Source organism: Panicum virgatum, chromosome 7N (genome assembly GCF_016808335.1).
Source record: "Panicum virgatum strain AP13 chromosome 7N, P.virgatum_v5, whole genome shotgun sequence".
NCBI lineage: Eukaryota > Viridiplantae > Streptophyta > Magnoliopsida > Poales > Poaceae > Panicum > Panicum virgatum.
In genome coordinates, this window is record NC_053151.1 from 43312679 (window position 1) to 43339321 (window position 26643).

Below are 26643 nucleotides of genomic sequence, written 5' to 3' on the forward strand. Positions count from 1 at the left end.
AGCGAAGAAGCACGTGGAGGAGCCGGCGTCGGCGAGTGCCGCGAGCCGGGGCGATGAGAGGAGCACGGACCAGCGGAGGCACGTTCGCCAGGGCCTCGTTCGACGCCGGGCCCTGCGGCCTCATGGCCTCACGCCGCCTCAGCTTCTTCCTCCACAGCAGGCTCAGCCCGGTGATCCACTCGGCGATGTAGCGGTCGGCGAGGGGGGCGCACACAAGAGGTCGCCCCTCGTCGGCGACGTCGTCGTCATCTGTCATCCGATCGATCTCGCCAACGGCAGCGACGGCAGAAAACAGCTCGCTTCTCTTCAGAGTTCAGAGCCAGGGGCGTGGGTTTTATAAATGCAGGGTGCCTTATCTCGTCATGACAGCTTGTAGACTACGGTTTCAGCTTGGGCGTATCTAGGCAGGACTCGCACTACTGTAAACGTGAACGAGCAGGATTCCTGTCAGCAACGTGACAACGGTTTCAGCTGTGCCGTTCGTCACTTCCTGTCAGGACTGCACGACTCCTACCTGGCTACGTTACATCAGGGCTACAACTGCACATACTGGATACGGGCCATCGTCTATCTTATACTAGCAACAATTCAGTATCTCGCCTCGAGACACAATATACCAATGCACAGTGCGCAATGCCTCGTCCTTGCGTGCTCATGATTTTCGATTACAATATTCTCTTCGTGAAGCACAAGAGTCACAGAGTGAGATCATATACTGGGTGACTTCTGACTACTAGGAGTACAATACAATGTCCCCTGACTGGCACAGTACAACTGCACATCATAGCATAACAGTTACATGACCTCCTCTTCTATTGATGCGTTTTTTACCCGACTGGTCAGTTGGAGTTGCGGACGCGGAGCTCATTTGCTTTTAACCGTGAAGTGGAAGCCCATCGGTTCTCGATATTCACCTGTTCCGTGACACCGGAAGCAGTAGTCTAGTCCACTGCCACCACATATTCGACACCTGAAAAAAAGGGGCGGTGTGGGTTAGCACCACCATGGAGGGCAAGTTCAGGCTTACAGAGCGTATGCCTCACCAGTGTGGCCACTCGCCCTTCGGAAGCATGACAAGCTCAGCATGGTTAGTTCTGCCTGTAAATTCCAGACAAAAGAAAAAGTTGGACACAGAACACTTTGTACTGATGAATTAGCATCATATAGCAGCATATCACAAGATAACATGGAGATCTGGTAGAAGAGAGACCTCGGCCGAAACAGTTTCGGCAATCTATTCTCCCTGTGCCTTTGCAGATGGTGCAAGGAGGATCTGGTCGCTTTGGCCTCTCCCTCCTCACGTTTGACTGCAGACATAGTTACAGTTAGCACATCACAAACCAATGTACAAAAGCAACAAACATCTCCTCACACATGCTCAAACTGACATTCCGGTGCTTCATCAGTCTCTATCAAGCTGAAGGTCACCAAACTTGGAGGAAGACATGGACAGTTAGAGGGTATGGGCACTGGCAGGCCAAGGACATGGGACATTTCCACACCTCAATTATTTGGCAAATATGCAATGAATTGGGGCCCTTAGTACAGAGGTTAATTTCGTACCAATACCAAGACTTCATCCTGAAGGATAAATGCAGATGCTGCCCCAATTCAGAGCAGTACTGCAGAGTTCAGCCAAACCTGAAGAACCACTGTGTGCTGGAGCCTGTTAGACTAACTACACTATAAGAGTTGACTATACAGAAGGTTAAAATAAGACGAATATAGAGCAGCATTTCAATCCACTTTCTACAGTCTGATTTCATATAGTCCCTGCCCCTCCCATGTTGATTTTTTATTCAATGTAAACATGACATGAATATGTTTAAGTCAGAAGAAACACTGCGACATAAATCAAAGGGTCTGATTTCTATAGCTGTAAAAGTAGTTCGATCATCAGGTGTAAAGGTGTGCACAGCGTTTATTATTTTTAAAGAGTGCACAGCACAATTGCACATGAAGTGCCTGATTGAACATTGATTGCATAAGGAAATCAGTAATCAGCTACCGTCAATACCAGAGTTTCAGAGTTGTGACCAGTTAACTCTGAACACCAAAACTTTGCTAACAGAGGGCTTCCAATTGCAATTTAACAAAGTTACAACTTACAACAACTACATTTGAGCATTTTCTGCCATCCTTCATCTATCTGTTATCTGAATGCAATTTTCGATTTATTTAGTTTTTGCAGCACACAGGTCTGCTAAGAAATGCTTTGCTACAAAGCTATCAGCATTCAGCAGCAGAGTAAAAGAAAGCAACTGAAACGAAGGCTTAACTACGTCGCTTCCTGCTTACCAGGTGTTCGACGAATTGCGGACGCGGGGACAGAAAGGAGCAGGAGTCAGGACAGAGGGAGAAAGAACAAGCTACCTCAGTGCGGACGATCCACGACGGCTTCGATATGCCCAGCCGCCGCGGGGCGCCTTGAACCCCAGCGGGCGAGCCCGAGGGGGCCCGCGCCGGCGACCCCAGGCAGCCGGAGCCGGTCCCCGGCGCCGCAGGCATGGGCGGCGACTGCCCAATGGCTGCTTGCCGCCTGCTTCCGTGCTTCGAGCGGCAGCACAATGGGTAAGCGGGTTCTGGAGCCTCGTCTCGTAAATGGATTTTCTTCAGAAATATCCGTGCAACAGCGACGATGGGGAGAGGATCTCTTCGGGCTCCCCTCAATTGGGCCGGGCCGGGCAGGCCTTATTACGGGCCATGGTCCTGCACTGCACTCGTTTTTTCGTTTTTCTTTTGTGATTACTTCCTTTAGTTTTATCCCTCTAGTTTTATTTACATGTTTGTCCTAATCAATCTAAATTTCATCAAATCTATAGAAAAATATAGCAGAAATTATACTACCCAAATACTCACTCCGTCCCAAAATATTAGTCATTCTAGAAATTCTAAGACAAATTAACAAGAAAGTAAAATGACCATGTTTGTCCTTATATATTATCCATATTTGGCACTAATTGATTCTTGCATACACATGCACTTTCTAAATAGAGTAGGGTGACTTGTTTTTTGGGACAAATTTTGAATCTCAGGATGACTAGTATTTTGGGACGGAGGGAGTATATATACTATCAAATAGATTCAATGGAATAATTTTAGTACTATAAATATTATTATTTTCTTCTATAAATTTGATCGAGCTGATCAAGTTTGGCGGAACTAATTTCGACTTTGACCTCACCTATTTTACACAAATTGAGATACTATAGCGTGAAGCCATTTGATAAGCTCGTGCTAAAATAAACTAGAAGCCAGATAAAGCTAGTTTTTTTTATTTCACCGGCATTAGCTTCACTAATGAAGCCATTTTGGGTGAAGTCGTGCTAAATGACATCTTAAATAAAAATAGAGGGAGTACTCTGTTGACATGGAGACATTGATTTACGAATAGTTGCAGTTCTGAATTTGAGCAACAGTTCAGAGAATTGTCAAACAAACATCAAACACGTATAACATCCGCAGTTACTATCCTATATTAACTACCAGCAGTATTAACTACTATTAAGCTACCCATTAAGTCTGCTATCAATGGAGTAGCACGCGAAACGGTAGACTAGCCCGGCGATCACCGAACAAGTGAGCGCAACCTATAAATAAAGCCTTGAGCCACCTGCAGCGAGTACCAGACCCACACAGACCCAACCATGAGGTCCTCGCTGCTCCCCGTCGCGCTCCTGGCCGTGGCCGCCGCGGCGTGCCTCGCGCACGCAGGCGCCGAGCCCGCCGCGCCGCGCCGGTCGCTCGCCGTCGACCCCACCCCGACCCGCGCGCGCTCCGACTGGGACTGGTGCTGGGAGTCGCTGCTGACGCTGGGCCTGTGCAAGCACGACCTGCTGGTGTCCTTCTTCGCGGGGCGCCCCGCCCCGCGCGCGTGCTGCGTCGCGGCGGACGAGGCCGTCCACCACTGCGGGCCCTTCACCCGCGCCTTCATCGTCGGCTCGCTCCTCCCGCACGGGCCGCTGGCGCAGTGCGCCCTCCCGGAGGTCACGACCGGCTCCCCCGCGACGTGGCCCGACGCGCGGGTGCGGGCGCCCCCGCGTGCACCCGCGCTTCAAACTGGCCCCAGAGCTTCGGGCGGTGCGCCCCCGCCGCTGGCGGCCACCGGAGCTTCCAGCGGGACGCCGGGGCCGAAGCCGGAGATGACCGCACGTCCCCCTCCACTGCCGGTCGCGCCCCCACCAAGTGTTCCGGGGCCGCAAAAGAGCTTTCGTATTCCACCACCACTCCCACCGCCGGTTTCTGCGGGCACGCGCGCGGCTTCGCCAAAGGCGGCGAGCGGAACGCGGGCGCCGGCGGTTCCTGGTGGCGCACGGCGTGACGCCGTGGTGCGTGGAGCAGCCCCGCCCGTGCCGGCGCAAGGAAACCCGCCCAAACCGAAGGTCATCGCCGGCGGGAGCGCTGGCGCGCCGGCGCGTCGCGCGCCGGACGCTTACGGCGCAGGTGCGGGCGCGCCCCTGGCAGCTACGGCGGCGCCACGGAAGGGAGTTCCGGCGGCGAGACCCAGCCCCTAGGGCCTGCCGCATGGCACGCCGGATGAGTAACGTCCGCACGGAGGCAGTTTTGCGAGGAGACGAGTGTGTGTTTTTCATAAGTGTGTAACGCACACGCAGGTCTGATAAGTTGATTGACACGACAGTCCGTTACTAGGAACACCATAATAATGGTTCGGAAAAGCAATGTTCATGTAGACATGTGCTGAACGCAATGCAACCTTTCTCAAAATGAATCCATACAATATTACAATCATACAAAGTGCAGTTACAGTGATCATCACGCAGCTTGAGCAGCGCACTATTGGTAGCTTTCAGACAGGCCGTCAGCAGCGCACTATCGAGGGCTTCAATTGCTCGTGGAGTCGTGGTTCTTCCGGAAGCGCTCGACCAGCCTTTTGCCGAGCGAGAAACCACCCTGTGCGATGGTTCCCATCACCTTTTTCCCCCGTTCTTCTGCTTGTCATCCTCAAGAACCAGCTAATTACGGCAACGCAGCAAGCATGTTGTCACCCTCCGCCGAACCAGGCCCAGTCCTGAAATTTTAGGGGCCCAGGGCGAGATTTAAACTAGGGGCCCTTCAATAACAACAACAACAACATATGAACAGACAGTACCACTCAACACTCAAAATTGTACAAAATTTATTAATATCAAGCCATCTATATGTTATCTTAAATTTTTTATTCTAATACTTATAGATGTGAAGTAGTGATGATAGTATCAATACCGATTTAATCTAATTATATCTTTTTGATGCATAAAATTGTCAAACTATTTAACTTTTCTTGAGATATTTTGGATCTCGGATAATTTTTCAGCAACTTCAACTTTGAAAATATTCTTTTAGCTGATGCTACAGTGACTGGCATAGTAATTAAGATCTGATAAGCAATAGAAATATTAGGATAGTAGTACACTTCTCTCATACTGAAAAAACGGGAATATACACTAATGTCTTTATAAATACTAGTGGTTATGCACGTGCCCAGGCACGTGTTAATTTAGTAGTTTTGCACATTTCGAGTTCCATGTTTAAAACTCATTCTACATAGCTCTGCGGAGCTACATAATATACTCTATGGTGTAAGAATCTTTCTCTGTCTTGTGAGAGAGAGTAAGAGTGCTGCCAAGCAGACAAATATACTCTAGCAAGGTGGCCCGTGCAGCACGCACATGCTTTACATTAATACGATACTAATGAAAACACAAATGTTTTCATAGAAAAACTAAATGGAGTCATGGACTTCAATTAAATAAAATTATAATTATATAATTTTATCTTAGAGGCATCAGTTGGGATTAATTCACATTTGCCACGTGTGGCACCCATGTATTTTAGAAAAACATAATAAATAAAAATATATCAATAATCAATAAGAAACTAATAAGTAATAATATAACAAAGGTATAAAGGGGTAAGAACATATATTTGTAAAAAAATCCAATAAACAATTTGAATTTGGCAAAAACCAGTTTGCATCACACATTAAAATTATTTAATAACTAAATGCATAACCCATGCACGCACATGATCCATCATGCCATCTGCTAGAAAAAATCACCAATTCAGTAGGTCTCACAATTCTCGTTCGCTTAATTAGAGGGACATACTGATATGCTAGACAGGTACAATTGGAATTTTGGTCACTTTGAAAGTGCATCTAGGCCCCTAAATAATTTTGGTGATTTTTGTCAATCACAATTTGGGGATATGATGTTTTCAAGAAAATGTGTGCATGAATAAAATGAGAAAATCAAGAAGAAGATGAAAAGAAGGTCCCCAATTTTAAAATAAGTATGGTGAATTCTATCGGAGATTTAATTTTAATTTTTGGTTTGAATTTGAGTATAGGTCAAGGGGGACGCATTTGAATGAATTTTAAGTTGTTAAAATACTTCATTTGAGATGACATACTTGAGAGAAAACACTCCTCTGCACAAAGTTTCTGCACAGGGTCGGATGATTCGGGGTTACCCCGGATGATCCGGCCAAACAGTGTTGGTCAGTTCTGCGCAAGTCCGGATGATCCGGCCTTAGCCCGGATGATCCGAACCTGGACATTTGTGAGTGCCTGATAGTGCCAGGCCGAATGATCCGGTCCTACACCGGATGATCCGGACCTGGAAGTTCAAGTGTGTTTTTGGCCTATTCTGTTCATATCCTGGATGATCCGAGGTTACTCCAGATGATCCGGGAACCACCAGAAAACACACAAAGGTCATTTTCGGGGGTGGGAGTATATATACCCCTTCACCCCCTTTATTTACTCCTCTCTCACTCTCCGACAAACCACGCCTCCAAAGCATTCATTCCTTCACTTCTCTCCGTCCTAGAGCTTGATTCTTGCAAGAAAACACATAGGGATTGAGAGTAAGTGAGATTCGAGGTGTGATTTGAGAGCACTCCGTGGGCTAGTACTTGTTCATCTCAATAAGCACTTGAAGCAATCTTTGATTCGTCGATTCGCGTTTATTACTCTTGGAGCTAGGCTCCTAGACGGTTAGAGGTGCCGGTGAGCTTCCATTCCTTTGTGGTTGAGCCCCGGAAGTTTGTATTACCCCGTCCTTCGTGGACATTTACTAGTAAGCTACTCAATCCTCTTGTGTGGTTGATTGAGTGAGGGAAAGGGTTATAGGGCAACCTTGCTCTTTGTGAGCACCTCAACGAAGACATAGCTCCTTTGTGGAGTGAACTTCAGGATAAATCTTGTATCCATTTCATTTATTGTTGTATTTATTGTTCTTGAGCTAATCTTCACTTGATCTACTCGTTAGTTGCATTCCTCTAGTGTTAAACTGGTTCACAGGCTTAGTTACTTTATTTGTCAACATTGTATTCAAAGGGAATCGTCAGAAGCTAAGTAAATTTCAAATCTTGTGCAAGATTCTTTTCCCCTTGTCGGATCATCCGAACCTACGCCGGATCATCCGGGCCTGACAAGGACCGGATCATCCGACCTAGGGCCGGATCATCCGGACCTGATGTGTTTCTGCCAAGTTTTTCAGGAAATTTTTAAACAGGCCTATTCACCCCCCCTCTAGGCTTAGTGTTGATCCTTTCAATTGGTATTAGAGTTTGGATCTCCGTGTTTGAGCTTAATTGCTTGGAGAACTAAAGAAGATGTCGGACGAACAGTCTCCCAAGAGTCCCGTCGATCCGACGGGTAAGGAAGAAAAGGACAAGAACAAGAATAATGATGGTAAATCTAAAGATGAGTCAAGTGACTCAAAAGATAAGAAAAAGAAGGAAAACAAGAGTGATGATGATGACTCAAATTCAAGCAATGATGAGATGTCGTATAAAGAATGGAAGGCGTGGAAGAAGGAGCAGAAATTGAAAAGTAAAAAGAAAAAGAAAGTTAGCTCCAAGATCTTGATTGACTCAAGTGACGATTCGGACTCCGACCACAAGCAAAGATCATTTCGCACCTCTAGTAAGAGTCGGTCATCAAAGGACAAGAAAAGAGTTGAGTATCACCGTGTGTCTCATGATTACACATTTCAACTTCCTAGTGACCATGGTGCATCAATTCATATGGGCAAGCCTCCTCACTTTGATGGTACCGGCTACAATTAATGGAAGACAAAAAATGTTTGGATATTTGAATGCAATCCACAAGGATCTTTGGAAAGTTGTGGAAGTAGGATATGAAATTCCGGATGAAGATGAGACTCCGACACCGGTTCAATCATATGTCTTGCAACGGAATTTTCAAGCCTTGAACATTCTTCATGCATCCGTGAGTACGGAAGAATTTGACAAGATAGAAGATGCACCGACCACCAAAGATGCTTGGCACACTCTCCAAGTCAACCATCAAGGCTCAAGAAAGGTTTGTGAGTCAAGAATCAAGACATTGGAAGATGAACTAAGCCTTTTCTCTATGAAAAAGGATGAAAGTGTCAAGAAAATGTACAATAAGATGAAAAAGTTCACCAATCAAATCAAATCACTTGGAGGTGATAAATAGGGTGATCGTGAGATTCTGGACAAGCTCTTGACCATGTATATGGCTAGGGATGTCACTTTACCTAGCTTAATTAGAGCTGAAAAAGGATTTAAGCACTTCACCGCCGAAAATGTTCTTGGAAGAATAGAGGCTAATCATGATCAATTAAGAAGAGTCAAGATAAATCAAGATTTGGTCGAGCTTCAAGAGCAAGTGGCAAAGAACAATGGCATAGCACTACAAGCTAGCTCTAAGGGCAAAGAGAAAGAAAATCAATCATCCAAGAATGACATTTTCCTTGATGGTGTTTTGAGGTTTGGTCAAGCAATAAGATCTTCCATGTGGGCCTAAAAGAGGAACTTTGTGAGACGGGTGGATGGATTATAGTGGGTAACAATTATTTTCAATTATTTCATTCTTTATAGTATAGATAATAGCTGGTAGCTTCTGAGTTCTGAAGTCCTAATTTGCTAGTTCCAGCACAAGAATTTGGATTAATTGAGCTGTTGGGTGATTGCCCGATCCCTATTCTTGTCTACTCGCTGATTCCTGACCATTTGCTGCGCTATGTGGTACAATTAAAAGAAAATAAGTAACCAGTTGATCGGTGATAGAATTAAAACTAACATGAATAGAATTATAACTTGGCATTTGCTTGTATCAGTACGCGTGATGCGTCCAGCTTCTGGCCTCCCGTTGCGCCGTCTTGCCTTGGACCCTACTAGTTGACTTGGGCTCTGGTTGGCGACTTGCCGTAGTGTCGCCCTTCGCGCAAGCTGGAAGGTCAGAGCCATCGCGAGTTCCAACTTTGGCGGCGCGTGAGCAGGGGAAAGAATCAGAATCGATTGGAATTCTGATCTCGTGGGAATAACGTGACTGCCGTATACCTGGGGTGGGGCCCCTTGGAATCGGGGCCTTGGGCGGTCGCCCCTATTGCCCCCCCTCTAGGGCCGGGCCCGGGCCTGCGCCAAACGCCAGAATTAAGATCATAACGATGAACCTAGCTAGACAAGCTCAGGGTGTGTTTAGTTGGTGAAATTTTTTGGATTTTAGTACTATAGTATATTTCGTTGTTACTTGACAAATAATGTCTAATTATTGACTAATTAGACTTAGAAGATTTAGCTCGTGCTAATCAGTTAGATTGTGTAATTAGTTATTTTTTCAATTGTATTTAATGATCTATGTATGTGTCCAAAGATTCGATATGACAGACAAAGAAAAATTTTTGGGAACAGGATCTCACTCGAGCTTTTCTGCTTGGCGAGCTAGACGACACGCCGCGAGGAGGCGTCTTCTTTATTTTTATATTTTTCAAAAAAAAATTACAGAAATATATTTTTGGTTTTAGATTTTACAGTTCTATACCCCTACCGCCCGGCAGGGGGGCGGCAGGGGGCCTGCCGCCCGGCAGAGGGGCGGTAGGGACCTATATGTAAATAAAAATAATTTTTTTTGCACAGAGATCCTTGGCGGGTGCCTGCCGCCCCCCTGCCGGGCCTGCCGCCGGGTGGCGAGGCGGTAGGGTAGGCAAAAGTTTATTTCCTTTTTAGTTTCCAAAATAGTGAAATTCTAAATTCAATTAAAAATCATAGAAAACTCAGAAAAATGCAAACTAAATTTTGTTAGGTTTCTTAAATCAAGATCTACAGAGAAAAAATACTCATGCATGTGAAATGTCAATTTTGCCCCTGCTAAAATTTTAGGTTGTGTTTAATCTAGTTTATTTTGTATCTGTTGTTCTGTTTGTCTAAAAATCCTAAAAATTTTGTGGTAGCCTACTCTTTGCATGTGTATTTCACTGGAAAATTTTAAGGTGCATAGCCTAGGTGCATATTTGTGGATCTATTATTGTTGGATTTCCATCATTTAGCCCTATGATGGAAATCCAACAATAATAGATCCACAAACATACACGTAGGCTATTGGAATACACATGCAAAAAGTAGGCTACCACAAAATTTTCAGGATTTTTAGACAAACAGAACAACAGATACAAAATAAACTAGATTAAACACAACCTAAAATTTTAGTAGGGGTAAAATTGACATTTCACATGCATGAGTATTTTTCCTCTGTAGATCTTGATTTAAGAAACCTAACAAAATTTAGTTTGTATTTTTCTAATTTTTCTATGATTTTTAATTGAATTTAGAAGTTCACTGTTTTGGAAACTAAAAAAGAAATAAACTTTTGCCTGCCCTACCGCCCCGCCACCAGGAGGCAGGTACCTGCCGCCCGGCAGGGGGGCGGCAGGCTCCCCCAGAGATCAAAATACGGTTAAAAATAATTTTTATTTACATTCAGGTCCCTACCGCCCTGCAGGAGGGCGGCAGGGGGCCGGCCGCCCCGCAACCGGGCGGTAGGGGTACAAAACTGTAAATTATGAAATCGAAAATATATTTTTATAAAAAATAATTTTAAAAAATATAAAAATAAAAAAAACGCCCGCGAGGAGAGGATGGATCCAGGAGCAGGGAGGCCCACGGGCCACGGCGCCTGCTGCCTGCTGGTCACTGCCAAGCGTAGCAAAAGCCCTTGGATACACCCTGCACGGACGTAGTACTGTATATCCAGTATCCACTTTACACGTCGGACGGTCGGAGAGGAGCCGCCAGAACGGTGTCCAAGGCAAGCACGCCTCCTGCCGGCAAGGCCCGCGGGACCCAGATCCCTCAGCGCCCAGTCTCACCGACCGGTGGACCCCACCTCGCGTCCGATTTGGAGTTGTGGAGCCCGGACCCGATCCACCGACGGAACCGATCGCAGGCCGTCCGTGTGCAACGGACGGTTGCCGCCACCGACGGAACCGATCGCAGGCCGTCCGTGTGCAACGGACGGTTGGCGCCGCGGCGGCGCACGGTCCACCACCTCCGCCGCGCTTGCCTCGTCAGGATAAACGTAGCAGCTATAAGAAATTGGGCCACCCCGGCTGGCTTGGCTGCTCTTGCTCGCTCTCCTCCCTATCGTTTCGTTTCTGTCGACCCAGAGCTGGAGACCCCCCTCAGACTCTCCGCAGCTTCGTCTCCTCCGGTAAGCGCTCCCGAACCCCAGCTTCGTCTATTTTCCTGCAATGGGTCTAGCTGCGTGCGAATCGGTGAGCCGGTGACTCGAGCATCGGGTGTCTCCGTTAGCCGTTGGTCTGTGTCTTTTTGCTTGGTTACTAGTAATCTCTTGGATCTATGGCTCATGGCTCAACCGTACTGTTCTCACCTACCACGGCAAGAACTTCCGTTCTCTAGGATCCGTGCTTTAAAGAATCTGATGATACTCTCACTGTCTGTCTGAAACTTTGCAAACTGAAAGGTTACTGGCTTTGTTTCAACCTGCTAAGAAAAGAGCTGGTTTAGCTTGAAGCTGCTGTTTAGCAAAATACGAAAGAAATAGACTCCGTTTTGCTGCCTCCTGGAAGCATTACTCTATGTGTTTTTGCTGGTGAACACGGTGTTATGTTAAGGTCTTGATTCATCAAGTCGTTGCTGAAGTGCCAATACTGCTTTGACCTACTGCAGTTGATATGCTTGCTTGTGTTCTTTCAACGCGTTAATGAATTACTTAACTGTAGCAGACTATTAGTGAGCCTGTGAAACTGCACAGCACTAGTATCAATTGCGTCAGGTAGTAACTCCCAGTCTACAAAGTTGTCCTGAGCTATAAACAACCAAGTAAATACTCTGGGGGTACGTGTCCATGAGACCATACTGAATTTGCAGTTCTTACTAGTGTGCAGAGGATGTACAAAAAGATAATCTCTTTGAATGATCTGCGTTACCTTGAAACCGACTAGCTGGCAATTTTTCTGGTTAGCATGGGAATCGGCAGAACCTTTAGTTTCTTTGATCAGGTTTGTAGCAAAAGTTCATGCTTCTAGGCATTTTACTATTGAGTTTCAGCCATTCATGGCAAACTTTGCTCAATGCAAATCATAAACTTGCTGTTTTGTTAGGAGGAAGTAGAAATTTATGCTAAGCTTCCTCGGACTAGGTGGCAAACCAGAACGTCAAGTTATGATTCGATCGATGTTATACTTAGCCTCTTCTGTCCTTCACTTCCACAATGGACGATTGCTCTGTACATGGGGAGGAGATTATTTTTTCTTGACTCGTTATGCGCCTCCACTCAAACTGTACACCACATCTGCTCTAAAATTGTGCTCCACACAAACTGAACTTCATTTATGCTCCACCCGAACTGAGTATATGCTAGTCTCAGATTTATATAAAATTTAATTTATTTTCTAAGACACGAAACTTCGTCAAATGAATTGTTGAAAAAACAGTATTACAAAATTGAAATGAATTTAATTTATTTTATACGCTTGATTGCTAACTGCTCTACTTTCCTTTGCAGCAGTTGGCTCGGTCGATGGCCTCACCAGCGTCAGAGTTCACGCAGCTTGAAGCCGCGCGCCGGTCCCTCATCGCGATCTCCGAGTCGGTCCCGGAGATTATCGGGGCGCCTGTCGCCAGGCCGCCACACGGTGGCATGGAGAGCGGGCACAGCGACGGGGCGGAGCAGAGGCACAGGGCGAAGCTCATCTCCATCTCCAACCAGTCGCCAGACGCCCGGCCCGCGCCGTGCCCTCGTCCCAACAACGCCGCCGCTTAATGACCGTACAACGATGTCGTCGCCGGTGTGCGTGTGTTGCAGCTGCTAATCTAGTTGCCAATAATCGTCTATGAATGCCAAAATGGAACACTACTTGTATGCAAGTGTGGAGTTAAGGGGAAAAAAAAGGCTCCAATGGACTGGAGGTTCGCAATTGCAAATTGCAATGACCTTTGTTGATCCTTGTGTGCCTTTCTCCCTCGTTCCCTGCCCCGGCCTGCCAACCCCGACGTGCCTCCAGCCGGTGGCCTGTGCTGTGGTTGTGCCGTTGTGGCCGCGTTGTTGTATCTGTCCATGGCTGCCACTGGCCACTTGTGCCTTGCCCATCCCGGCCTCCTTGGAGCCGTCGTTGTCCTCCTGGCATAGCCTCCGAACAAAGAGAAAAACTAAATCTAAGAAACTAACCAGGAGTTAGTTTTCATTTAATGAATCCAAACAAACCATTAACACAATGCTAAGATCAAAAGACTAATCTAAGAGCACATAAACCTCAGGCTGTTGCACCCGAACAAAGAGGAAAACTAAATCTAAGAAACTAACCAGGAGTTAGTTTTCATTTAATGAATCCAAACAAACCAGTAACACAATGCTAAGATCAAAAGACTAATCTAAGAGCACATGACGCCTAGGAACCTGCAATCCAAATTAAATCTAATGAGCTGACTGACTACTACTTGCTCTTGACCCACACTTAACTAAGGTGGACCCACACTTAACTAAGGTGATTCTGATGGTGGCGTTGCCATTGACGTCGGTGGTGGAGTGGACGGTGATTCCGGTGGCGCCGCGGCTGGAGTATATGGTGATTCTGGCGGTGGAGCTGATGTTGATTCCGATGGCGCCGCTGCAGGAGTCGACGGTGACTCCGGAGGCGGAGTGGATGGCGATTCCGGTGGCGGAGTTGATGGTGACTCCGGTGACGGACTCGACGGTGACTCCGGTGATGGAGTCGAGGGTGATTCCGGTGGAGTCGAGGGTGATTCCGGTGACGGACTCGACGGTGATTCTGGTGCCGGAGTTGACGGTGATTCCGGTGATGGAGTCGAGGGTGATTCCGGAGGCGTTGCCGCGGGTGGCGTCGATGACGATTCCGGCGGCGTTGCCACGGGAGATGCCGCCGGTGGAGTCGACGGTGATTCCGGTGGTGACGGTGCCGATGGTGTCGATGCAGGAGGTGTCGAGAGTGCTTCCGGTGGGGACGACGCTGGTGGAGACGACGATGATTCCTCCGGTGGGGATGCCACAGGCGGAGTTGACGGCGACTCCGGTGGCGATGCCGCTGGTGGAGACGATGGTGAAGCTGATGGTGGAGGGTTCATCGGTGGCACATGTCCCCCTATTCGAATCAACAAGTTTTCATCGTATATTAGTCTCCTTATATATAACGAGATCAAAGAAAAGCTTTGGCACGATGAAGAATTGAAGATCATATACATGGCTTACCAATGCACTGGCGAAGCGTGGCACGAGGAAAAGGGACGCGGCACATGCGGGGGAGCTGGACCAGGCGCAGGCGCAGCATGGGCGCCGGCAAGAGCTTGTTGAAGTCGCCGTTGGCGACGTGGCAGAGGCAGATGGGCGCGCCGCTGACGATCGACCTTAGCCCGTCGCAGCACGCGGCCGCCGGCGCTCGCACCTCGACGTTGGTGAGGAAGTCCGCGCAGGGCATCAGCCCGGAAACCGACGTGTAGCACTCGGCTGGCGGCGGAGGTGGCGGCGAGCAGGGCGGCAGCCACCGTGGCCACGGCCGCCCCGGAATGCAGGGTAGCGAGGGCCGAGAAGCTGCAGCATCTGCTCTGATCGTCGACGCCGCCAGCTGCGGGGTGGCCGCCGCCGCCACCACGGTGATCAACGCTAGGAGGAAGATGGGGCTCGCCATCCCTGAATGCCGAGGAAGAATATTTTCGCTTGGATCTTTGTTGGCGGGGAACAGATGGAGGATCTAGTTATTATTTATATAGCAATGATTTTGCTTGGAGAGATATCTGCTCCACGGATTTAGCATAACAGATCGGCGGCTACGGAGAAATTCAGTTAGCATTCTTCGTTCCGGAAAATCGGCGGCAGCGGCAGCGGAAAATTCCGTTATCCCGGAGGCCCGGCACCTGCTGTGGGCTTGTGGCCCATCACTTGGGCCCATTTGGTACCCTATGTGGACCTGTGGCCCATCAGTAAATTGAGACGGGCTCCTTGCGTTATCTAGTTTGGCCTCTCTTTTTTTTTTTTGTGCGTACCCACCGGTCCGGGTCGTCGACGATAGCACGAGCCGGGCGGAGATGGCAGCGGCGGGCGGAGGTGCCGGCGGCTCGTCGCCGTCGGGAACGAGGCAAAGAAAGCTTAAAGTCGCCGTCATCCATCCGGATCTGGGAATCGGTAAGCCGCCCCTCTCTCTGTCTGTCAGTCGATTTTTGCTGATCCTTGTTTCCTCCTCTCGCCATCCAGTTTGAGGCTAGGACTAGGATCTCGCAGTAGATAGAATTGTTATGTAGATCCGGCCACCTTCCACGAAGAAAAAGCTTTCGGTAGCAAACCCGGTTTAAAGATACTGGTGATTCTCAATTTTGCGCAAGCTCAGGTTGTGTCCCTGTGCTGACGGAAGATTGGGTTTTGCTTCGCATCTACTGATTGATGCTTCTAGCGAAGTGGCAATGCCATTTGATTAGCTTGCCAAGGGGAGCAAATTTGGTAATTTGGAGTGTGGGCAGCACGACTCAGTTGAAAAGTTACAGAACAATTTCAGTAAACTGCTTGCAGCAGTGGTTGTAATATGAACAGACTATAACCACACTTGCATCATCTTCTCAACCTTTTTTTTTTTGTGAAGGTGGCGCTGAGAGATTGATTGTTGATGCGGCTTGTCAGCTTGCTGCCCATGGACATGATGTTCATGTTTTCACATCACACCATGATAAGAACCGGTGCTTTGAGGAGACTGTTTCTGGTATGCTTCTGAACTTCACCCACTTATTTTGCTGACACAATACTCCTGTAATTTTATTTTATATTTCCATCAGCTTCCTGTGTTCCTTGTGTTTTACCCATTGTGGAGTCCATGATCTGGATTCTGGTGTACAAGGCCGAAGTCATTCCCTTGTGAATAAAATCCTGACAAATATTACAGCATTATGTGTATGGCTATGCTAAAACGTAGCTTATGGAATATAATCTTTACATTTTCCTCTGGTTGTTTTCCAGGCCCTTTTCCAGTTACTGTTTATGGAGATTTCTTGCCCCGCCATGTATTTTACCGCTTTCATGCTGTCTGCGCTTATCTTCGCTGCATTTTTGTTGCACTCTGTGTGCTGCTCTGGTGGCCCTCATTTGATGTCATATTGGTTGACCAAGTTTCTGTTGTGATTCCGCTGCTCAAACTAAAGTCATCATCCAAGGTATCAATCTCTTGTCCGGAGTGCTCAGTGCTCTCTAATTTCTTCTATCGTGTTAACATGTTGTTTTTTGCATCTCCAGATAGTGTTTTATTGTCATTTCCCTGATCTTTTGCTTGCACAACATTCTACCATGCTTCGGAGGTTATACCGCAAGCCAATTGACATGATTGAGGAAGCCACTACTGGTATAGTTTTCCGCATTTAGAATTGTAGCTGCTTTGTTTTTTTTTCCTTTCCCTTTGTTTAATTATACATCATCTTGACATCCAGCGGTTTTCTAATTGTAGTGGTTATTCCTTCTACTTATATCAGGTATGGCAAATTTAATTTTGGTCAACAGCAAGTTCACTGCAGCAACCTTTGCGAGAACCTTTCGGGGCTTACATGCTAGAGGAATTGAGCCTGCTGTTCTATATCCAGCTGTATCTGTTGAGCAGTTTCATGAACCTCATGCTTATAAGTAACTTCATGCTTGTATATCTCTTTAAAACTGACTTAGGTTTCACTTATTCATTTTTTCGCATACCTAAGCAGATGATGTTCAGCTGTAGCTAAAATAGACTATCATCTTTTGTACAGGTTGAATTTCCTATCAATCAATCGTTTTGAGAGGAAAAAGAATCTTGATCTAGCCATTTCAGCATTTGCTTTGCTCCGTTCTGTTGCTTCTACACTACCTGGTGATGCTCTGCAAGATGCAACTTTAACAGTAGCAGGTACTTTCTGTGTATATATTCTTTTTGTTTTGTTTGGAGGCTTAATACTACCACATCTTGGGTTAACAATGCCAGATAATTAACTATGCTGATTTCTTACCATGCTCATTTTTAGGTGGCTATGATAAGCGTCTCAAGGAAAATGTTGATTACCTTGAGGAGCTCAAAAGATTGGCAGTGACTGAAGGGGTGTCCGGGCAGGTTAAATTTGTAACGTCGTGCTCAACATCTGAAAGAAATGAGCTTCTCTCCAACTGCCTTTGTGTTTTGTACACTCCAAAGGTAAGTTTCTAGCTGTGCTAGGAATTAGATCAAGCTAAGAGATTCTTTTTTGACAAAACATTAACTTGCTTGTGTCTGATACTTATCCAGGATGAGCATTTCGGTATTGTCCCTCTTGAAGCCATGGCAGCCCATAAGCCCGTAATTGCATGCAACAGTGGTGGCCCAGTTGAAACAGTTGTGAATGAAGTTACAGGGTTTCTGTGTGATCCATCCCCCACAGAATTCTCAAAAGCCATGCTGAAACTTGTGAATGACCATGATCTAACGGTCAGGATGGGTAAACAAGCACGGGACCATGTGGTGCAAAAATTCTCCACGAAGACATTTGGTGACCTCCTCAACAGCTATATCCTGAATGCCTACCATGAGAGGATGGAGTGATCTATAATATCGGAAAAGTTTGAACAATACAACACAGGGTTTTTTTTTTCATTTTTACAACTCATCTCACATGATGCTAATGCCCTTTGGCAGACTAGAGTGATTTGCTGATCTGTTTATTGTGTTTAATTAATGGCGAATCAAATTCGACTAAATCCATCCTGTTCTCCTCCTCTGGAGTCTGCAAGGGAGCTGGAGCTTGTTATATTTCTTCCGCTAAAGAAAGTACTCTAATTAGGTACACAATTTGTTGAAACGTCAAAGATTTGACTGGTCAAATCTAAACTGTCAAGATCAGCTCACATCTGTATGTTGCCATACGCCAAGGCCGATGTTTGAAAGGAATCGTGTAGGTCCAGGTAGCTGTGCCAATTTGTAGAAATCTATTTGTTGATTCGGTGAACTGTCATGAATCATCATATCAGAGTTCTGCTACTATCTGACTCGCGCCTTTGGGACAATGTTGCCCACATACATTCTGAGTTGGATGCAGATTCAAGCAACGTGCCAAATCAAATGTAAACTCTGAAGCATTCCTAAAAGGGGACTCTGTCTGATGTCTGAATAGGTACGTTGTCAATGCTGGTTTTGTCAGCGGTGGAAACGTTGTTTCTGTTCACAGGAAGGTGAAAAACAGTTACGGAAAAATAATGTATCGGTAGCTGAAACTCGCGCTGGAGGGTTCGAAATCTCAGAGAATTTTATAACCCGATTAGTCGGTGGCGGTTGTGATCAGGATGCCTCTTTTAAAGTTTTCTTAGTCAACGGATTTCGCAGCTCCTCGAGGATCATGAGCCGCTCTGATTGCTGCATTTATTTTCGAAACAAAATAGCGCGACAGTCAAATCAATCAGGAAGCGTTTGTTCGACGGAACGCCTAATTTTGTCAAACTATGTGGCTTGGCAAATGCTTAAAGTCGTTGAGCGACGTGTGGCGCGCCAGTTTGGCAAGTGGATATACGTATATCAACTATACTACTGAACATCAGCGAGAATTCGTAAACATATATTTCGTGCAAGTTTGATGATTCTTTTTTGTTTAAAGAGCGCCTAGTTTTGCTGTGTTTTTTTTAAATGAAACTTGTTTTTGCTGAATGGTGGCGCACTAACTGACAGCTTGAGACCAACCAATCAGGCTTGCGTTAGCAGAATTGAAATTTTTGGAACATGAAGCTAATCAACCAGGCAATGCTTTGTTGATGAAACCATGACGTATGGTCTGAATATACTAAGCTTGATCTCTCCAGTTCTAACCATAATCATAAGAAAAAATATTTTCCTGGCGAATTAAGGCAAAGCAATGACTAGCTGGTCAGCTACTCTACTTGGTTGTGCAAGAAAGGCATCCGAAATGACGAACTGAATCTCGATAGATCATGTCCATGTACGAGCGAGCGAACGTGTCAGCAAGTGTTTTAGTTGAGACTGACTGTCACTGTGCTCGTCCTGTTCGGATGTGATTGTTTCCAATCGGTTCAAGAGAGTGCGAACAGTTCATGACAAGGAAAGATGCCCAAATGATATCAGACACTTACCTAAACCACGAGGAACATACGACAAATCATACTATTGACTTCTACTATTCCTGCACACGTATTCTCAGTTCTTCATCCGGGAACAAGCAGAAGGATTGGATAGGCTTGCTTGAATCACCTGTGGAGGGACAGCCAAAGCGTTTACCGTTTAACAGTGGCATTAGTGATTTTTTTATACACAAAAACAAATGATTCTATTTAGTTTCCTGCAAGGATAGCATTTGGTTTTGAAGAAAAGGATAAGAGTTCGGCTGGAATTTGGAATAGGAAAATGCAATCTGATGCTACAGTCAAAGGAAACGCTCAACCGCCCACAACTAAGACATAAAAAAATAAGAAGAAGAAGAAACAAAAATGACGAAGAAATCGAGCTGGATTAACAACTCTGATCCACCGTCATTTCCGGCCAGCTCCTCTCGCAACTCCATTTAACAACTCCAAGATGCATCTGACGTCTCAAGTTTATCGAAGCTCTCCTCTTCACCATCTTTTTCTGACAAGTAGCTAACACTTGCATCACGCCGCATTCTCATAGTTTTTTTTGGCATTACAATCTGAATCTATCTTGCAACTGCAAAGTCAGAGGGCATGCCTGCAAATCCAGTTGCGAGCAGACACGCTCTGAACAACCGACGCCCACCAGATTGCTTTGGTTGCTCAAGTCGACGCCCACCAGATTGCTTCTTTGGTCAGGTCGACGCCCATCGAATTCATGTAACTCAGGTCACGAAGCCTTCGTCAAAACACAAAAAATTTGCACAAAGACGAGAGACAAAGTCTCGAGTTTACAGATCACGGGCAATCGATGTCGGCCTGGCTTTATTTTAAGGGAAAAGTCTGTTTTCCAACCCTGAACTATCACGATAGTCCGATTTTGGCCCTTGAACTACGAAACCGGACATCCTACACCTCCAACTAACGAAACCGTTTGAAAAACAACCCTGGCTCAGCCAAAGGCGGTTTTGCTATAGTAAAATTTCCGAATTTCTACCATTTCGCACCTCTCTCGATTAAATAATAAAGAAAGCATAGTTAATATTGTCTAAAAATCATGATATTTTTTTGAGAGGTAGATCAAAAGACAAGGAATTTATTTTGGCTAGATGTGATACATTAAACATAATGAAATTTGAATTATAAAATTTTAAAAATGGGTAGAATTCAAAATTTCTTGAATTTTTTGGTTAGCTAAACCTTTGATAAAAATGAAATAAAAAATATGATAATTCATAATTTTTTATTTAGTTTAATAAGGTATTTTTTATTGGCCCAAGTTTTTATGAAATTTTTTGAATTCCTTCGCAATGCTCAAATTTGAATCAAATTTGATTCCATTTATGAATTTTCTATAGAACTTGGGCCAATAAAAAGTACCTAACTAAAATAAATAAAAAATTATGAATTATAATATTTTTAATGCATTTTTATCATAGGTTTAGCTGACCTAAAAATTCAAGGAATTTTGAATTCTACCTATTTTTAAAATTTTATAATTCAAATTCCTTTATGTCTATTATAGCACATCTAGCCAAAATAGATTCCTTGTCTTTTGATCTACCTCCCAAAAAAATATCATGAGTTTTAGACAATATTAACTATGTTTTCTTTATTATTTAATCGAGAGAGGTGCGAAATGGTAGAAATTCGGAAATTTTACTATAGCAAAACCGCCTTTGGCTGAGCCAGGGTTGTTTTTCAAACGGTTTCGTTAGTTGGAGGTGTAGGATGTCCGGTTTCGTAGTTCAAGGGCCAAAATCGGACTAGTGATAGTTCAGGTTAAAAAAACAGACTTTTCCCTTATTTTAATAGTGAGCCTTGCCTCTGAATATGCAAGCATCGCTTACTTTTGTGGCCATCTGACTTCTGACCACAGCTTGTTGCACTATTTATCGTCCATACAAATCAAGAGAAACGATACTAGTACTGCAAGCTGTGCTTTTCAACTTGTTCTTGTAGCTTCTTCTGGTCGAGACCCTAGTTAAAAAAATCATGGCTTTTATTTGTTTCAGACTGAAAATGATGTACTTTTCTTCTAAAGAAAGAAAGAGATTCTATGTGCGATATAACCACAGCGTTTCTACTGTAACATCGTGCTAACCTATGTCCTGAATTTTTTTTCTGGCCCCACAATAGTTTACTCCCCATTTGCTAATTTATCCCCTTTTGAATCTGATTTCTTTGACGGGCTAGTACACCTAAATGCAGATATATAAAACCCATGCCTCTGGGCTCTGATCCTCCCGCGTCCCTCTCAGACATGCTACATTGTTTTATCTGCAAACTGGAACCCAGCAACCTGTTTTGGGTCTTGATTGGTTGCCAGTTTGCTGCTGCTTGGATTCGCCACAGATCGAGATCAGTTCTAGGAGATGGCCATGGAGGAGCCTCCCCAGCTGTTCCTGTGTCCCATCTCCATGGAGCTGATGGAGGACCCCGTCACGGTGTCCACCGGCGTCACCTACGACCGCCGCAGCATCGAGCGGTGGTTCTTCAAGTACGGCAAGACGACGTGCCCGGCCACCATGCAGCGGCTCTCTTCCTTCGACCTCACGCCTAACCACACTCTCAAGAGCGTCATCTCCTCCTGGCTCGAGCGCGCCTCCTCATCGTCGTCGTCGAGCACGCCGCTGTGTAAGAAGCTGGGGCGGGAGAGGCTGCCGTCAGTGCTCGCTGGCATTGAGGACACGCCGTTCAAGGTGACCGCGCTCAAGAACCTCAAGTCCTGCATGGAGGGAGACGTGGCGGCGCAGGAGGACTTCGTCGCCTGCGGCGGCATTCAGGTGCTCGGCCGCGTCATGACGCAGGCGCTGGCGGAGAGCAGCGCCGGCGGTGACTTCTCGGCGTTCCGGACGTGCGAGGAGGCCGGTTCCGTCCTCGCCGCGCTCCCGCTCTCCGACGGCACGTCGGTGGAGCTCGTGCTCAAGCCGGAGTGCATGAGGCCCGTGGTCGCGCTGGTGCAGCGCGGCAGCGCCGAGGCGAGGCTGCACGCGATGTCCATCATCGCCAAGATCTCCAGGGCCAGTGGCCCCGGCTGCGACTGGACCGCCGGCGTCGACGTCGACGTCGACGACCTGGTCAAGTCCCTCCTCGAGGTCCTGTCCGACGGCACCTCGCCGAAGCTGAGCTCGCGCGCGCTCGACGTGCTACTCGACGTCACGGCGCGCGCCCGCGGCACGCGGCGCGCCAAGGCCGTGCAGGTGGGCGCCGTCTGCGTGCTCGTGGACCTCCTCCCCGACGCCGACCGCCGCGTCGCCGAGCGCGCGCTCCTCCTCCTGAAGCGCCTGTGCAAGTGCCCCGAGGGCCGGCTCGCCTTCGCGGAGCACGCGCTGGCGGTGTCCGCCGTGGCGCGGACGATGCTGCGCGTGTCGGGCCTCGCCAGCAGGCTGGCCGTGAGCGTGCTGTGGCTGGTGGCGTGCGCGGTGGCGCCAGCGGAGGGGGTGCTGGACGACATGCTGATGAGCGGCGGCGTGGCGAAGCTGCTGGCGCTGATGCAGGTAGAGAGCTCGGCGTCGACCAAGGACAAGGCGGCGAGGCTGCTGAGGGTGCACGGCGCGTTCTGGAGGCAGTACCCATGCTTCCCCACCGACCTCAGGGACTACCTGAAATTTCTCAATTGATTGTTCCTTGCAAAAAGTGTAGAGAGATTCTGAATGCGTTGAGCATGAGTTTGTGAATTATCTGTACAGTTCAAATGCTAGATTGCTTGGATTTTGATCCACCCATGATCTATAGTTTTGGATGCAGCTGTATGTATTAGCAGTGACATCGTTTCGTTTTCAAGAATTTGAGGCGTGCATTTCGTTTAATTTGCGTAACAAGGAGATTTGTTCGGTGGTAATTTCTATCAGCTCATCAAGTTCTCACTTTTCTTTTCTTTTTTTTCTCTGTCAAGTGGGAAGCAATGAAGGCATTGCTGATAATTCAGTCAGAGAAGGAAGGTGAAAACGTGGGGCCAGTTTACTGTGGGGAAGACGGCCCAGCCCAAACATACTTAATTGGAGCCCAGTTATACACGCGTTTTTTTATTTTTATATTTTTGAAAACATTTTTTACAAAAATATATTTTCAATAGCACAATTTATAGTTTTGTACCCCTGCCGCCCGGCAGGAGGGCGGCAGGGACTTATATGTAAATTAAAAAAAATTATTTACGCGGAAGCCCTTGGCGGGAGCCTACCGCCCCTCTGCCGGGCGGCAGGCCTGGCAGCAGGGGGCCTGCCGCCCGGCAGGGGGGTGGCAGGCTCCCCCATACTGTATAAAAGGTTTCTCTCCCCCTCCCCCCTCATTTGCTTCCCACGACATCCAGAGAGCGGGAGGGAGAGAGGAGGGGTGAGGGAGGGAGTTGTAACGGCGAAGTCCTGCCGGATTTTGGATCCTAACCGCAGTTAATAAATATTTCTCAACTTTCTCGATCTAAATTTTTTGTATGTTTAATTCTATAATTAGTGTATGCAGCAGTAATGATATTTTAGCGATTTAGATAATGTTTTTAATATAATTTAAGTAGAATTAAGATTAGTTTTTAGAAAAACCAATTAGGTTTACCAACAAATTTTGTGGTATTGATTAGTTGTTTAATACGAGAAAAAATTTCGAGAAATAGTCAGAAATTGTAGAAAATGTTAAAAAAGTATATGAAACATTCAGATAAATTGTAGAAAATGCAGAAAAATTTAGAAAATATATTTATAAAAATATATTATAAAAAATTGTAGGAAATGCACGAAAATGTTAGAAAAGTTTATGAAAATTTTAAGTTAAATTGTAGAAAATGCAGAAAAATTTAGAAAATGTTAGAAAAATATATTGTACAAAAATTGTAGGAAATGCACGAAAATGTTAGAAAAGTTTATGAAAATTTAAGATAAATTGTAGAAAAATGCATAAAAATTATAGAAAATGTAGAAAATTTATATTTTTTTGTGTTAGGTATGGCCGAAGATACGCCAGCTCTACTTGACGGAGTCATAGACTCGCCGCACCGGTCCTTCCTTGCAGTGGTTCAGCGCGTGAAACTTAACGTGCTGCGTCCACGTCCACCAGCAGAGTTTATTCCTGTTGACCCACGATGGGTGCCCAGGTGATATGTTTTTAAGATTACGTTTGTTTCGTATACGTTTCGTACATAATGTACTTACATTTGATCGTTCTATTTTTCAGGTTGAGTAAGGCTGGTCTTCTTACTATAGGTCGTCTTGCTGAGAGTGGTTCAGTACAGCTGGACAGGTCCCTACTAACGGCTCTGGTTGATAGATGGAGGCCTGAGACAAACACCTTCCACCTCCCTTGTGGGGAGATGACACCGACCCTACAGAACGTTGCGATGCTGCTGGGTCTTCCTATCAGTGGGGATGCCGTAGGGCCTCGTGTCGTCCCGCCTACGTGGTTGGACGATCTAGAAGAGCGTTTTGCAAATATTGACATCGCGATTGATGTAGAAGAGCACCCAAAAGCAACAGGCCCTGCCAAGGCATGGATCCTCCAGTTCCAGGTACATACCTTGTTTTGTTACGATTAATGTTAGAGTTATGCTTTTGACAAATGCAGTTATGGTTTTATTTTATAATTGATCTCGTACTCATAAATGTTCATCTTTTCTATGCAGCCCGGCAATTTGGCACATGATGCTGATGATGATAGCGTCACTCGATCCCTTGAGGCATACCTGTTGTGGTTGTTTGGATACATAATATTCAACAACTCACACGGGGCCTATGTGGATAGGGTGCTTGTGCCTTACGCACTAGAGATCGCAGAGGCAGCTGTGGAGGAAATGCCTCAATACAGTCGGGGTGCAGCGGTACTTGCAGCCACGTACCATGGCCTCTGCAAGGCACCGATGCAAAATAAGCACAATGCAATTCTTACAGGATGTCCAATTCTGCTACAGCTTTGGTCGTACGAGAGGATAGCAATTGGTCACCCGCTTGTCGACCACTCACCGTATGAGCTGGATATGTACGGTGACACCGAGGACGATAGGCCCACCATGGGGACTCTCCGGTACGCTCGTCAGGTACGGAAATGACTGCTATTCGTACTATTCTGTTGGCAATTCTGTTGCTTTGTTTTACCCTCTTTGTATTTCTTATTTGTACATATTATTATTAAATTTGTGCAGAAGAGGTGGGCCCACGTACAGTCTCGTCGGGCCTATCCTGAATTTGTGGCTGAGTTTAATCGGTTGACACCTGAAGACGTCGTGTGGGAGCCCTACTCCGAGTTGGCTATAAACACTCGTGCACCGATCGGGATATCTTCGGTTTGCTTTCAGGACCAGGCCTTTTGGATGACAACTATAGCGTTGGTGTACGACGTTTACATTGAGGCTCACTGCCCGGACAGAGTCAGGAGACAGTTCGGTCAAAGGCAGTTGTATCCTGTGCCGTCAGCATTGGATCGGGTCGAACGCCATGACCACAGGTAACAATTCATATACTATTTCAGTGACTATGCATTGTATAGTTAACTTATCATATTTGATTAAATTGTTTTCAATATTTAGTTTATCGAGGACTGGGCAACCCTTCTCCAACATGTGGGTGACAAGGGTGCAGCCTTGGGTCGATGGCTGGGACCAGGTAGAGGAGAACATGGCGCTTGCGACCCCTGCACACACGGAGGCTTCGTACAGGGCATACCTGAGCTGGTACCAGCCTCAGACTCATTGCCGCTTGATATATGCTGACATGCAACCACAGCCGCATGTTGCGACAGCACAGGATGGGTACGCACGACATAGGGATGAGGCATTAGCTGGGGCGGTGAGTCAAAGTTATCATCGCTTTTCAAATACTTTAGATTACAGTGTTAATGGCTTTCTTTTTCTTGCTTGCAGTTTGAAATGTGCAGGTTGATGGACTTAGATGCCAGGGCGAATTTGATGAGGATTCGAGGGGGGTTTATGATGGATAGGAATGAGCAAGAGTCGGCCTGGACCCGAGTTTCACAAAGAGCCCATTTCATGCTTGAAGCCTTTGGTAGCCGGACATCGTACGATGACTCGTACGGTTCGTCTCAAGCCTCGACCTCGTTTCCTTGTGGTCCCACACAGCAGCAGTCTTCCCAAGCACCTTATTGGTCTCAGCAGCATTATCCAGGTACGTGAGGATACTTACTAACTTTCTACTTTGAAGCCAACAATTAATTCTCAGTCCATACAGGTGATGCACACCCACCTTACCAACCTCACGGAGGGACTCAGTTTAGTACCATGGCACCAGCTGCAGGGATGTCATTTCAACCAACACAGGCACCACCACGACCTTTCGGTAGACATATAG

The 26643-nt window shown here is 46.3% G+C and overlaps 6 protein-coding genes across 7 annotated transcripts; 4 read left to right on the forward strand and 2 right to left on the reverse strand.

Annotated features, from left to right (window-relative positions):
• Nucleotides 1-614: 614 nt before the first annotated feature.
• Nucleotides 615-2598, reverse strand: LOC120683641. Its single transcript, XM_039965734.1, has 4 exons — nucleotides 2374-2598; nucleotides 1211-1307; nucleotides 1044-1098; nucleotides 615-970 (listed from the first exon to the last, which is right to left on the reverse strand). Exons 1-4 carry the CDS (start codon nucleotides 2506-2508, stop codon nucleotides 865-867), a joined length of 393 nt encoding a protein of 130 aa, XP_039821668.1. The 5' UTR covers nucleotides 2509-2598; the 3' UTR covers nucleotides 615-864.
• A 5019-nt stretch (nucleotides 2599-7617) lies between these two features.
• LOC120681296 (protein pxr1-like) lies at nucleotides 7618-8073 on the forward strand. The gene has a single exon (XM_039962805.1). It carries the CDS (start codon nucleotides 7618-7620, stop codon nucleotides 8071-8073), a length of 456 nt encoding a protein of 151 aa, XP_039818739.1.
• A 5368-nt stretch (nucleotides 8074-13441) lies between these two features.
• Nucleotides 13442-14933, reverse strand: LOC120681297 (vegetative cell wall protein gp1-like). Its single transcript, XM_039962806.1, has 2 exons — nucleotides 14498-14933; nucleotides 13442-14390 (listed from the first exon to the last, which is right to left on the reverse strand). Exons 1-2 carry the CDS (start codon nucleotides 14931-14933, stop codon nucleotides 13771-13773), a joined length of 1056 nt encoding a protein of 351 aa, XP_039818740.1. The 3' UTR covers nucleotides 13442-13770.
• A 335-nt stretch (nucleotides 14934-15268) lies between these two features.
• Nucleotides 15269-17993, forward strand: LOC120682782 (alpha-1,3/1,6-mannosyltransferase ALG2-like). Of its 2 annotated transcripts, none has more exons than XM_039964793.1 (8): nucleotides 15269-15427; nucleotides 15879-15995; nucleotides 16250-16443; nucleotides 16523-16628; nucleotides 16731-16755; nucleotides 17023-17159; nucleotides 17275-17441; nucleotides 17532-17993. In XM_039964793.1, the coding sequence occupies exons 1-8, from the start codon at nucleotides 15331-15333 to the stop codon at nucleotides 17823-17825; spliced, it is 1137 nt and encodes a 378-aa protein (XP_039820727.1). In that variant the 5' UTR covers nucleotides 15269-15330; the 3' UTR covers nucleotides 17826-17993. The 2 variants fall into 2 exon arrangements, with proteins under 2 accessions (XP_039820727.1, XP_039820725.1); XM_039964791.1 differs by lacking the exon at nucleotides 16731-16755 and adding an exon at nucleotides 16756-16903.
• A 3615-nt stretch (nucleotides 17994-21608) lies between these two features.
• Nucleotides 21609-23166, forward strand: LOC120682772 (E3 ubiquitin-protein ligase PUB23-like). The gene has a single exon (XM_039964783.1). It carries the CDS (start codon nucleotides 21730-21732, stop codon nucleotides 22975-22977), a length of 1248 nt encoding a protein of 415 aa, XP_039820717.1. The 5' UTR covers nucleotides 21609-21729; the 3' UTR covers nucleotides 22978-23166.
• A 2157-nt stretch (nucleotides 23167-25323) lies between these two features.
• Nucleotides 25324-26643, forward strand: LOC120681298. The gene is made up of 5 exons (XM_039962807.1): nucleotides 25324-25376; nucleotides 25482-25783; nucleotides 25866-26124; nucleotides 26199-26260; nucleotides 26613-26643. Exons 1-5 carry the CDS (start codon nucleotides 25350-25352, stop codon nucleotides 26641-26643), a joined length of 681 nt encoding a protein of 226 aa, XP_039818741.1. The 5' UTR covers nucleotides 25324-25349.

What these genes read in the sequence shown, in the direction of transcription:
- LOC120681296 (XM_039962805.1), top strand. Translation starts at nt 7,618, where the DNA reads ATGTCGGACGAACAGTCTCCCAAGAGTCCCGTCGATCCGACGGGTAAG.
- LOC120681297 (XM_039962806.1), bottom strand. Translation starts at nt 14,933, where the DNA reads ATGGCGAGCCCCATCTTCCTCCTAGCGTTGATCACCGTGGTGGCGGCG. An exon ending in CACGCTTCGCCAGTGCATTG is followed by an intron (nt 14,391 to 14,497) that starts GTAAGCCATGTA and finishes TGATTCGAATAG; the next exon opens with GGGGACATGTGCCACCGATG.
- LOC120681298 (XM_039962807.1), top strand. Translation starts at nt 25,350, where the DNA reads ATGGGGACTCTCCGGTACGCTCGTCAG. An exon ending in ATGAGGCATTAGCTGGGGCG is followed by an intron (nt 26,125 to 26,198) that starts GTGAGTCAAAGT and finishes TCTTGCTTGCAG; the next exon opens with TTTGAAATGTGCAGGTTGAT. An exon ending in TTGATGAGGATTCGAGGGGG is followed by an intron (nt 26,261 to 26,612) that starts GTTTATGATGGA and finishes CAACCAACACAG; the next exon opens with GCACCACCACGACCTTTCGG.
- LOC120683641 (XM_039965734.1), bottom strand. Translation starts at nt 2,508, where the DNA reads ATGCCTGCGGCGCCGGGGACCGGCTCCGGCTGCCTGGGGTCGCCGGCG. An exon ending in CGTGGATCGTCCGCACTGAG is followed by an intron (nt 1,308 to 2,373) that starts GTAGCTTGTTCT and finishes CTATGTCTGCAG; the next exon opens with TCAAACGTGAGGAGGGAGAG. An exon ending in CCGAAACTGTTTCGGCCGAG is followed by an intron (nt 1,099 to 1,210) that starts GTCTCTCTTCTA and finishes TGGAATTTACAG; the next exon opens with GCAGAACTAACCATGCTGAG.
- LOC120682782 (XM_039964791.1), top strand. Translation starts at nt 15,331, where the DNA reads ATGGCAGCGGCGGGCGGAGGTGCCGGCGGCTCGTCGCCGTCGGGAACG. An exon ending in CTTTGAGGAGACTGTTTCTG is followed by an intron (nt 15,996 to 16,249) that starts GTATGCTTCTGA and finishes GTTGTTTTCCAG; the next exon opens with GCCCTTTTCCAGTTACTGTT. An exon ending in GTGTTTTGTACACTCCAAAG is followed by an intron (nt 17,442 to 17,531) that starts GTAAGTTTCTAG and finishes ATACTTATCCAG; the next exon opens with GATGAGCATTTCGGTATTGT.
- LOC120682772 (XM_039964783.1), top strand. Translation starts at nt 21,730, where the DNA reads ATGGCCATGGAGGAGCCTCCCCAGCTGTTCCTGTGTCCCATCTCCATG.